The sequence below is a fragment of the Nycticebus coucang genome, chromosome 7 (genome assembly GCF_027406575.1).
Source record: "Nycticebus coucang isolate mNycCou1 chromosome 7, mNycCou1.pri, whole genome shotgun sequence".
Classification (NCBI taxonomy): domain Eukaryota; kingdom Metazoa; phylum Chordata; class Mammalia; order Primates; family Lorisidae; genus Nycticebus; species Nycticebus coucang.
Window position 1 is genome coordinate 48,143,717 of NC_069786.1, and position 12,854 is coordinate 48,156,570.

At 40.8% G+C, this 12,854-nt stretch overlaps 1 protein-coding gene across 8 annotated transcripts in view; it reads left to right on the forward strand.

Annotated features, from left to right (window-relative positions):
* FMNL2 (formin like 2) overlaps positions 1 to 12,854 on the forward strand; it is a 335,482-nt gene that overhangs the window by 292,748 nt on the left and 29,880 nt on the right. For all 8 annotated transcript variants that reach the window (XM_053598242.1, XM_053598239.1, XM_053598238.1 and 5 more), the window contains exons 10-13: positions 3,552 to 3,626; positions 7,341 to 7,451; positions 10,004 to 10,153; positions 12,021 to 12,122. In XM_053598242.1, the coding sequence (XP_053454217.1) occupies positions 3,552 to 3,626; positions 7,341 to 7,451; positions 10,004 to 10,153; positions 12,021 to 12,122 (438 nt within the window). The remainder of the gene's footprint in view (positions 1 to 3,551; positions 3,627 to 7,340; positions 7,452 to 10,003; positions 10,154 to 12,020; positions 12,123 to 12,854) is intronic.

Sequence of the window (12,854 nt, forward strand, 5' to 3'; positions counted from 1 at the left end):
GGTTTTTTTTTTTTTTTTTTTTTGTAGAGACAGAGTCTCACTTTATGGCCCTCAGTAGAGTGTCATGGCATCACACAGCTCACAGCAACCTCCAACTCCTGGGCCTAAGCGATTCTCTTGCCTCAGCCTCCCAAGTAGCTGGGACCACAGGCGCCCGCCACAACGCCCAGCTGTTTTTTGGTTGCAGTTCAGCCGGGGCCGGGTTTGAACCCGCCACCCTCGGTATATGAGGTCAGCACCCTACCAACTGAGCCACAGGTACCGCCCTTTTTTTTTTTTTTTTTTTAGGTACCGCCCTTTTTTAAAGGTTTTTTAGACTTTCCTTTCCAGAGTCTCCCCCTGTTTTCCTCCAGACGGGGCCAAGCAGAGTTCTTTTGCCTTCTGAAATTATTTTTTAAGACTGGTATAAATAAATGGAGGGTAGTCATGAGAATGCAGTAATCTGTGGTGTGAATCTGTTGGAAATATTAGGTCATTAAATATGAAATATCTAATTTTGAATCCAAAGTTAAGTTTATTATATCTCAAACAAGAAGTAGCACGGTTAATCAAAGTATGTGCCTAAATTCTTGACAGTTTTGCCATCTTAATGGTAACCCGTGTGCATCAGTAGTGACGGAGCTGGGAGAGCAAGTGGCAATGAAATCACAAAAGGCATTTTCCACAGCTGACTGAGAAGTGAATATTTTTCCTTGAACCAAGTGGTCTAATCCCTGGAAGCAATGGGAGTCATGGGGTGCAAGGTCTGATCAATATGGTGAATGACAAAGTTTCCAAGCCCAGCTTCTGTAGTTTGAGCAGAGTTGTTTGTGTAACAGTGTTGTCTTGTAAGAGGATTGGCTTATCTCTACTGACCAGTTTCAGCTTCTTTCTTGCAAGCATTGCCTCATGTCATCCACCCGGCTGCAGTAGACATCTACTAGAATTGATTCCAGGTTTCATGAAGCTGTGATGGATAATGCCAGCCCTAGACCACCAAACAGACACTGTATTTGGTTTTGGACTGTGTTTTTGCACCTCATCTTTATACAACCATTGTGCTGAACACTTAGATTGTCCAAAAGCATCCATTTTTCATCACAGGTAACAATACAGTATAGAAATGGTTCGCCTTTATGTCATGAAGGCAAGGAAAGGCAAGCTTCAAGACGAGTTCTCTTCTGATGCTCGTTTACGTCACCCAGAATCGATCTAAGCTTGCTGATTTGTTTTAAAGGGGCCAGTTTTGTTGGAATAGTAACGTCAAACCTTGCTGCTACTTCACGTGCAGGTTGAGATGGATTCACTTCACTACAGCTTTCAGCTCATCATTATCCACCTTCGTCTCAGGTTGCCCACGTGGCTCCTTTTCAAGATTAAAATCCCCAGAAGGGAACATCTCAAGCCATCAGTGTACAGTGCATCCTTCCCAGCACTTTGTTGATATTTTGAGCTACATGTGCTGCTTTTGTCCCACCACGAAACTCATATTCAAAAATAGCACACATCTTTGACGTATCCATGGTTTTACAAAAATTAGTCTTAAAAAAAAAAAAAAGGAAAGATAACCACATGCTAAAACCTGCCTTTGAAAGAGAATGTACCTACACAATAATACAAAAAAAGTGTGAAAGTGGAATGTCAGACATATCAACTGTCAAGTTCAGTACTTAAGGAAATCAGACATTTCTTACTTTACCTAAGGTTAAGTTGCTTTAAGAAGGCCCTGAGAGGAGCCTTCGACATTTCCAGCGTAAGGTTAGGCACACGGACCCGCACTTGAGGATTTACTCTTGGTGCCCATGGTCAGAAGGATCTGCTTTTACTCTAAAACATTATGGAGAGCAGGAATTCATTCTGTCTTTGGTGAAGTTTGTGTTTTCATAAGTACTCATTTATCTTTTATTCTGTGCGATTCAACAAATATGAGAACCCGCAAGGTGGCAAACATTGATGTACATGCTGGGATGTAGTAGAGAGCAAAACAGACAAAAATCTTGCCTTCCTGGGACTTTCCCTTTACCAGAATATGTACAGGGTGTACATAGATTTCGTGTGCGGTTTAAAATAGTTTAACATAGTAAGTTGCACACGGACATTATGTCTACCCTGTATATGTTCAAGTGCAATTTTACATGACTGAATTAAATCGCTGTATTATGAAATGCCATTTTAGAAGAATTCTTGAGGATTGGCCTGAGCGTCCCTGAGGTCACAAATGAAATTGGAAAATTTAGAGTTTAGCATTTGAAACCTAGATTAAATTAACAAAATCTTAACCTAGAGATTGTGTCTTACTCAGGCAGCATGGAGTCTATAGGTGGTTCAGGAAGTATTTTTTGAAGGCAGGATGAATAAAGCAGTGGGCATAGGACAAAAGGTAGCTGAGGACATTGACAGAATTCAAGTTCGTTCTGTGACTTTAAATAAGACCCCAGAGAGTTGTTATTTTGTAGGAATCTTTCACTCTGTGTTAACTCCATGCATTTAATTCCGTATGTATCCACATACCTTGGGGCCCTGGAGTTCCCATTATTTTATCTGTTTATTTTTTTTTTTTATTTTCGTTTTTTTTGTTTTTGTTTTTGGCCAGGGCTGGGTTTGAACTCGCCACCTCCGGCATATGGGACCGGTGCCCTACTCCTTGAGCCACAGGCGCCACCCTATTTTATCTGTTTATTTCATCTGTAGATGGAAGCATTTGTTTGAGCACAGTGCATGTGTATCAGGCCTCTGAGATGCTACTTGACAAATTACTACAAATTTCTCTACTCACCTTAAATTGGTTAATGTAGCTTCCCACGGTATCTACTTTTGTGCTGTAGTTTATGAAATAAAATTTTTTTTTTTTTTTTTTTGAGACGAGTCTCACCATGTCACCCTTGGTAGAGTGCTGTGGTGTCACAGCTGACAGCAACCTCAGACTCTTGGGCTTATGTGATTCTCTTGCCTCAACCTCCCAAGTAGCTGGAACTACAGGCACCCGCCAAAATGCCCGGCTATTTTTTGTTGCAGTTGTCATTGTTGTCTAGCTGGCCTGGGCCGGGTTCAAACCCACCAACTTCGGTGTATGTGGCTGGCGCCATAACCACTGTGCTATAGGCGCTGAGCCTGAAATAAATTTTTTTTGGTTCAGTTAGACAGATTACGAACATTTTGTATCTACTTTTCCAGTGTAATAGTTTAAATGCTAAATTATTCAAATATTTTAGCATATCCTTTCTCCTTTTTGCAAAAGGAAAATTGTGGTCAATTTTTTTTTAATCATAAGCTAAATTCTTGGATTTTGAATGCACGCTAAAAAGGCATGTTGCAGAGATAACCAGTGAAAGAAAAACACACTTGATAATGGATTCTAAAATCTCAAGAGAACGTGTAAGAGAAATCAAGGATCAGCTTTTGGTGTGGCTTGTGTTGCTGTTTGTGGGTTCACTATTTTTAAAAGAGAAGTAAATAGTGTATGACAGAGAAAAAGATATTCTGGAAGTAATTATTAAGCTGAGATTTCTGTATCTAATTTTGAAGTGCTTATGTTTAGAAAGTCATGTGCACAATAAAAATGTGTGTTTCAGGTTTGTGGAGAAAAACAGCGCTTTGAGAAGCTTATGGAACATTTCAGGAATGAAGACAATAACATAGATTTTATGGTGAGTTATTTTAGTATTGCACTCAATAAAGCAAACTCAATTTCAGTGCTTTTTTTCGCAACAGCTTCCCTTCTCCACCCTACACATACACTTACGAAGGATAGGAGATTAAATTTAATGTGCTGTAGTTTTAATCTAGAATGCCCACCTTAATCTGTATTTTCTTTATGGTATTGATTCTTAATTATATTCATGTGTACTATAGAAAAAGCCAGGAATACTGATTATTTATAGTAAATACGGAGATAGGCATGCAGTTGGGAAAAGGAAGTTAGTGCCTGGTGCAAAGGCCTGAAGTTGCCAACTTGAGCCATTGATAGTGCTGATTGTAAATCTCTAAGGTAGAAGGAATCTTGACAGCATTGCCAGTGCCCTTCTCTAGATTATATTTTCTTTTCTTTCTTTTTTTTTTTTTTTGTGGTTTTTGGCCGGGGCTGGGTTTGAACCCGCCACCTCCGGCATATGGGACCGGCACCCTACTCACTGAGCCACAGGCGCTGCCCTAGATTATATTTTCAAATATTAAAGTGCTTTGGTTTGTAGAATTGGCTCTGTATATCCTTCAAATTAATGTACAGCAGTGAATTTTTTTTTTTTTACAGTTTTTGGCTGGGGCTGGGTTTGAACCTGCCACTTCTGGCATATGGGGCCGGCATCCTACTCCTTTGAGCCACAGGTGCCGCCCTACAGCAGTGTACACCTCCCCGCCCCAACTTTTTCCTGCTGTAGTAATTTCGTGAGGGCACAGTCACACTGGAGATCTTTTTAGTGGGTGAGGTCCCATCAAGAACATGTGGTTCTGCAGTAGCCCTATCCTCAGGTTGGAAGAACACTATAAGTTTCAGCGCTTCCGAATTCATATACTTCAGTCTTAATCCTGGACTAAAGATAGAATCCACCCTAGAGAACATCTGGAGACATATTACCCTTGAGTGCATCCCGATCTGCATGCATTGAACTAATCAATGCATGCATTGACCTTCTGGACCCAGAAGGTCCTTACCCGACCCTAATCTCCCAGATCACTCCTAGCCTGCAGCAGATATTCCAGTCATTTCTTACATTGCAAAGCCTGTGCTTAGGATGCCAAGGGAAGTTTTCATTTGAATTATTCCAGTGACTATAAAGCAGTTATACAGATTTCAAACCCTTTTATGTGAAAATTTTTTTCTGGGTCCTCCAATTTTATGTGCATCCTGTCCTTGAGCCCCTTCCAAAATCAATGAGAAAGATGAAATCCTTTATAGAGAACCTTTTCTGTTCCAGAAAGCATATTATTTGCTTTTGAAAAGGTAAAAAATGTATGTGGAACAAGGGGTACTTTTACACTGAGTCTTAAATTCTTTTTCTTAGGATTTTTTGGAGAAGTTAAGTCTAATGCTGGCCCTGCTGATAAATATGTAAAGGGGCCTGTGCCTTGGCTTACGTTACCGGTTTCTTTCCTGTGCCTTGTTAGAGGAAGATAGTTTTTGTTATAGCTGAGATTACAAACTGGAGGCTCCCCAGCTGAAGACAACTTATAGGCTTATGAATTTAGTCTGAGAGAGATAGTTTTCCATTAAAAAACTTGGCTATTGTACATAAGGGTACAGGTGTCTGATTTTCTTGAAAACTAAAAACTGTCTGATCACACTAAGCTCCTGTTCCTGCAGAGTATCAGTGCTAGAGCCAAGCAGCCCCGCTAGTCCTTTAGTCCAAAGATACCTTCTCCAGTTTGCCGTAGCCCACACCATTTCCTACTGTTTCACATGAGCCACCTCCTTCATTTATGATACCTGCCATTTGAGTTTCTGCTGAAATTATATTAGGTCCTACAGCTATCCATATACAAACTAGCCCTCATTTCTCCTCAGTTTGTTTATTCATATGTACATACTTTGAGGTACTTTATTTAGAGGTTGCTTATACACAGGTACCATGTGGGGATTCGTGTGTCATTATAAAACTTGATAGATCATTTAGACCTGTTTTCAAAAGAGAAATGGAAAGATGCCAGCATTCAACCATATCCCCCTTCCCCACCTCTGAAAATGAGGCTTTTGATAAACTGCCTTGGGAATGCCGTTAGGTTGTACCACTTCCCAAACAACCTATTCTTTCTAACATAACCACATTAAAATCTTCTCATTTTTCTTCTTTCTCTTTATTTTATTTTTGGAGACAAAAAAATTGACAATTTTTTTTAAGCTCATTTAACTGTAGAACCTGAGGTAATTTTTTAGTAAATTACAATAGGGTCCCCTTAGAAAGTGGAGATCTTCCAAAGATGTCTAATGTATAACATATATTGAAAGAACAGTCTTTAAAATGGATAAAAACAATTTTAAAAGAGGTAAAGGGAATTGGATTTGGAGAGAGAGTGAGTGGGGTGTTTTTCAGATCAAGTGTTAAATCTTGGTCTCTCATTCGTTTTGCCTCCTTGCCAGAGACTCTGCTGGGTCGTGGTTGTGGAGGGAAAAGCATCAGCAAGTTCTTTTCTCCACACATAGGCTGTCACTACTGAAAGCAAAGAGGTGTGCTGAACTCTATTCTGTTCTTTACCAACCTGGGGACTGGATTTTCTCTGTGCCAAGACTCAGTTGTGGGGAGAAAGCAATAAATCTAAACCTTTCAGGGACCGGAAACTGGTGGATTGCATGGAAGGATAGGGCAGGTGCTACTGTCCTGCTGGTGTAGGGAGCTCACAGTGTGCTTTTTAGAAGTGATCACACTGTGATGAGATTATAGGTGCTGTATATGTTCTTCTTTGTAATAATTTCACATTTGCACAATATACCTGTCATAATTTGCAGTTTGTTCTACATACCTATACGCCTTTTTAAGGAAGGCTTTACTGAGATCTAAGTAACATACCATCTAATTTACTCATTTAAAGTTTATAAGTCAGTGTTTATTTAGAATATTCACAGGGTTGTGCAACCATTACCACATCTAATTGAGAATATGTCATCATTCCCGAAAGAAACCCTGCACTCATTAGCAGTCAGTCACGCCCAGCCCTAGGCAACCATTAACCTGTTTTCTCTCTCTCTAGTTTAGCCTATTCTGGTTATTTTATATGAATGGGTCATATAACGTATGGTCTTTTGTGACTGACTTTGTTCACTTAGCATGAAGTTTTCAAGTTCAGGTTGTAACGTGGATGAACAGTACTTCATTCTTTTTTATTGTTACCTAATATTCTCTTGTGTGAATATACCACATTTTGTTTATCCATCACTTGATGGACACTGGGTTCTTTCCACTTGTTGGTTGTTATGAATCATGCTATTATGAACATGTGCGTACACATTTTTATGTGGATGTATGTTTTTATTTCTCTTGACTATATACCTAAGAGTACAGTTACTGGGTCATCTGGTAACTGTGTTTAACATTTTGAGGAACTATCATATTTTCCAAAGTGGCTGCACCATTTTACATCATTCCCACCAGCAATGGATGAGTGTTTTAATTTCTCTGCATCCTTGCCAATACTTGTTATTGTATTTCTTTTTTATTATAGCCATCCTAGTGGGCATGAAGTGGTATCTTATTGTGGTACCTCTGATTTTTGAATTAAAAAAATTATAAAGTATTTTTAAAGACCCAGTGAAATGAAAGAAAAGGAAATCGGTAAGTGAGCCTAGATTTGTGAAATTGAAAGCACATGCCTGTGATTAAACTGAGAAAAACGTTTGGAGCCCATCTGACCCCGTGGCAATTTCATTTCAGGTGGCCTCCATGCAGTTTATTAATATTGTTGTCCATTCCGTAGAAGATATGAATTTCAGAGTTCACCTCCAATATGAATTTACCAAATTAGGCCTGGATGAATACTTGGACGTGAGTATATCTGTAGCCTATATTGGAACCATTAGCTCTAATTAAGAACTAGTTTATTGCCCACCCTCCAAGGTACACTTCCATAGTGGCTAAAGGATGCCTAAAGCACTGTGCATTCAACCCCTGTCAAGCTAGTTAAAAGGAACCAATCTGAGTGGCACAGTCTTGTCAGAGAAGCTGAATGCTTGCAGGCCTCCTGGCACCTCAGGCTGTCTTTTGCCAGCAGCCTTTTAGTACGGGAGCCAGATGACCTCTTGCAGCCTTGCTGCAGCTCTCCTGTGCTGCACCCTGTGTCTGGGTCAAGTCTTACTGCATCCTTCATCTGGGCTGCTGGGCAATTTGCATTCCTGGTTACTCTGGGGACCCCATCTGAGCAGCATAAGCCAGACCCAAACTGCTGCAGAATGATGAGTCAATGTTCAAGCATAAAAAAAAATATGAAGAAATGGATAGTAGAGACTTCCTCTTGAAGCTGCTAACTTCTGCTTAAAGTGTCTGTGGCTTTAGTTCCACTTTCAGTTCTTGGGAGGAAGGGGGTTTAAGTTTTTCTTTTTCTTACTCTCTTAAAAGAATGCTCTGACTATTCCCTGAAGTTCTTCAGTTAATAAACAAAAGGTTGATGTGAGAAAATCATAGGTGGACTTGAGCAGCTGTGTGTGTAGGGGATGTGCCCTTATCCTCTGACTCGTAGGCAGGTTTTGCTGTCCCTTTTGTTCGGGAATGGTCCAGTTGAATGTGGAAGAGCTCTAGTGATAGGGCAGGAATTGTTGACTACAATGTCAAGGCTACTTCCAGCTGTGAGAAGATAGAAGTCCTTCCCTTGAACATCTCCAGAGTTCATCTGCCCGTCTTAGTGAGGGTGAAGCCGAGGGCCTGCACAGACTGGACCACAGGGTGCTGGAGGCACATTTGCCGAGTTGGCTGCTGTCCACCTGATGGACTTGCTTCACTTACTGACTGGACTTCAATCAGGGAGAGGCACAATAGATTTCCATTAAAGAGTTAGGTGAATTGTTTCCCACTGATGTCATTGGCAGACTATTGTACTGAAAGGTTCTTTCCAGCTTTGGGGTCAACGTCTGTCCTCTATCCTTATGTGCTCCAGGAGTAGTAGTAATTGAACAAAAACTCCATCTACAGATTCCCCGTGGTGTTCTGGGTTCCGTTTTGTGATGTCTGAGCAGAGCTGGCTTTGGGCTCAGACGAGAATGGCAGAGACTAAGGTATCAGGGAACACCTGTCACTCACTGTGAATCTGGTGAAGAATCTCTTTACGTGTTTTCTTTGCTAGCCTTTGCCCTATTCAGAAAACATTTTTAGTTCTGACTCTTAAACTAAGATGGAATACACTTGCTTCAGAACAAGCTAAATTTTTGAACTCTAGATTTGACCTAGGAGAAGATCTATTTTCCTAAGAATATGTGTAGAGCAGAGGAATTTCTCTTAGACATTTAAGATTTTTTTTCAAAATTTGATTTTTTCATTGCGGGTTGGTTCTGACACTGATAGAGGTGGTTAGAAGAGTGATATTACAAGCATAGGGTATGTAAATGCCTCATTAGTTTCAAAAACCCAGTCTTGTAAGTAGCTATTGAGCTGTTCAATAAATGTTTATGGGCGTCATCCACGTGCCAGGAGTTATTCTATTCTGTGTTCTGCAGGGAAAGGCATGACTTACAGAACTTGTGGGGACAATGTGCTGATTTACTCGGCCTCTAGCATCACCGTAGAGCAGTGGTTCTCAACCTTCCTAATGCCGCGACCCTTTAATACAGTTCCTTATGGTGATCCCCAACCATAAAATTACTTTCGTTGCTACTTCATAATGCTCATCTCTTCATAATTTTGCTACTGTTAGAAATCGTAATGTAAATATCTGATATGCAGGATGTATTTTCATTGTTTCAAAGGGGTCGCGACCCACAGGTTAAGAACCGCTGCCTTAGAGCTCACTGAGCCACTCCAGGATGCCTAGATTGAGCTGCAGTGACCTGGGGAGAGCCTTCTGGTCCATGCTTTGGGGAGTCCTGAGCTGTTCATGCTAGACATTAACTCAGAGAGGAAATCATGGGGGATTAGCTAAGCCCGAAGGCTAAGTATAAATTATCAGCGTCTGCCCCACTTCCCGCCTACCTCACTCCTCCCACCGATAACCACCATCACTACCCCGGCAGGATGCCACTCACCGTAATCTCTTCTACTACACAGACAGCCCTCCAGTTTCATGTTGCTTGCGACTATTCCCCTTTAAAGCTGCTTTTAATTTTTCTGTTGTCCTGATTTCACCTATATCAAAATGTTTTAGATTGGAATATAATTACACGGAGCTGGAAGGATTATGGGGAAAATGTGTGAGTATTGGGAGAAAGTACTTAACAGAAAGTAATCTGATGGTTCTCCCTTACACAGGCACTCTTTTTGGGAAGATGATATATTCCTCTCTTGGAAAAGGCTAGGACTGTTGGAACAAACAAAACATGTAGGCTTTTGGGAAATTATGTTCTCTTTCCACGCAAAGCTAACAGCACGTTCTCTCGCATTCTGGGTTTTAGAAGCTGAAACACACTGAGAGTGACAAGCTGCAGGTCCAGATTCAGGCTTACCTGGACAACGTGTTTGATGTGGGAGCTCTGCTGGAAGATGCTGAAACTAAGAATGCAGCTTTGGAGAGGGTGGAAGAACTGGAAGAAAACATCTCTCATGTAACTACATCTCAGAGAAGGACGAATGCTTATGTCTCAACTGAGTGCAAAGCAGGATAAATGTTAGCTCTCAGAGGAGTGTATTAAAGGATTTCGAGTATAGGATGAGCTGTAGCCTGGGGTTGAGAACTATCAGAGAAAAACTTTGGGGGTTTTTTCAAAGAAGGCAGGTGTGTTATATAGAACCAAAGAGAAACCATTGCTTTGCCTTAGTTCACACATCTGCTGTTTCTGCTGAGTTACATTTCCGAGCAATCTTAGCCACCAGTGCAGGGGGAGTTTGGTGATAGGCATTACCTGAAAGATTAGAAGGAAATTAAATATGGGAATTTGGCTTGACGTAAAGAAGTATGTTCTGAATATGAGCCCTCTTATCAAATATGTCCATACAGGCCCGTGGGCAGGATTAGCTAGTATCTCCGTGATGCACGTTTGAACGTTCCTGTCTCATGGTTACCCAGATTCTAAATAGATTCATTTCAACAACAGGCGTTTTCGAGGAAGTCAGTGTGCTTTGCCACGCATCCTCTTCTTTGGAAAAGAACATCTTCTTGGTATAATGTCAAACCTCCATCAGGACAGGGGCTCATTTCTCTTTGAGGGAATTTTCTTGCCAGAAAACAATTTGAATGAGTCTAAAGACTAATAGAGGATGTTGATTTGTCCATTCACTAAATAAATATTTCAATGTTGGAAGAATGAACAGAGGAATGGTGCTTCTCAAAAACCCGAGCGTTGGGAGGACCATGTTCATTTGATGGAGTTCTAGTTGGCACTTTCCTTGATTGTGGAATGAATTGTCTCCTTTTGGAGGTATATTATTTTTTTCCTTTGGATGGTCCATTTATTTTCCTACACACTGTCTTCTAAAGCAGCGGTTCTCAACCTGTGGGTCACAACCTACAGGAACTGTATTAAAGGGCCACGGCCTTAGGAAGGTTGAGAACCACTGTTCTAAAGAGTACTGTATGTGCTTAGTTTCCTTCACCTTTTGCCATTACTCTGAAAATAGGAACATTCACAGCTGTGAAGCCAAGTGGGTGAGCCAGAAATCCTCACTTTGTAAGTGCTGCAGTGACCTAGTTGGTGACATCTGCTTAAAAAGAGAAATTAATAGTCCCAACATACCTTCTCTTAAAAGATTTGTATTCTATTCTGAACCTGATCAGTGTAAATGTCCATTCTCCGTCCTTATCTGGCTCCCTGATTTCCTTTACTCATCATCATTTTCAGTGAGATATTAGGAATCAGAAGTTGCTTGATACTAGAGCTTTGTGTGAAAAATAGCTATTTAACGCAGGGCTCTCCTTGTCTTGATGGCTTTGCCAGCATCGCATGACTATACTTATAAATACATTTTTATAGCAGGCTACCTGTTTATTTGAACTTCCCCTCCAAATGACTTTTACTGTTTGCCTAGTTTGGGTTGAGGCAAGCAGGAGTATATTCTCAACTGGCTACTTAGAATGCCAGGACCAAGTTTTCTGGATCAAGAAGTTTCCAAAGCTTTTGCCTGGTCGCCGTTTCTTTGGTGGGGGAGAGTTAGATTTCCCCTCCTCCCTCCACACTGCTCTGTACCCCGGCAGGCCCCACAGAAGTGGAAGGAGGCGCACTGTGTATGTTGAAACCCAAGGAACCGACACCTGGATTTTATTAAGGATCACGTATACATTATTAATTCCTGGTAGAAACAAATATGTATTCAGAACCATATTATAAATATTAACATTTCTAGGAAACAACTTATGGAACATATGCAGGACTCTTGCTGGCCCCAGATGATCTTGGAGCTGTACTTTCTGAGAGCTGAGGGCCTGGTCAGAATGATCCTGTGTTGTGACACAGCTTCCTTTTCAAAATTTTACAGTTATCTGAAAAACTTCAAGACACAGAGAATGAAGCTATGTCTAAGATTGTGGAACTGGAAAAGCAGCTCATGCAGAGGAACAAGGAGCTGGATGTTGTTCGAGTAAGTGTGATGATGACAGCCGCCCCAGAAGGGATTGCAGGGAATGTGCCCCGGTTTTTGTCTAGTTGAACGTGGAATACGTTCGTTTCAGAGGAATACATTGATGTAGCATATTTATTGGAACCATTTCAGAGGTGATACTCAAATGAAAAGTACACATAGTCAGGGTATGTATACACATGTGTATCCAGTCAGATCCTGGGGAGGTTAGTATTTCCTTATGGATTTTAGGAGCAGCAATGTTTTTCCCATCTGGAGGAGGCTGAGTTGATTCTGTGGATCACCGATTTGGTTGGAAATAAAAACACAGCAGGATTTAAATTCATGCCACTTACTTATTTTTATTAGGATTTGGACTTCTTTGTATTTTTCTGCTTTGTTTCCACTCAAAACTAGATTTGGTGGTTGCTGTAGAAACAGTGAAATCACAACATAGGTTAGAACTAATGGCATTCACCAAAAAAAGTGGGGGGGAGGCAAAGCCAAACCAATCTATTTTATTATCAGATAATCGCAGCTATTTTATTTGGCCTTAGTGTTGTTTTGTTTTATGTGTCAGGTATTTATGGAGTCCCATCCGCATGCTTGGAGTTGTACAGAGCATTAAAAACACCAAAACACCTGGAGGGCTTTAAGGCAAATGGCTTGCCTTTTACCATGGTTAATGAAACAGCACATTTTATGGGACGGTTATCACATCTGTGTGTATTGCCTGATATTCTGACATGTCCT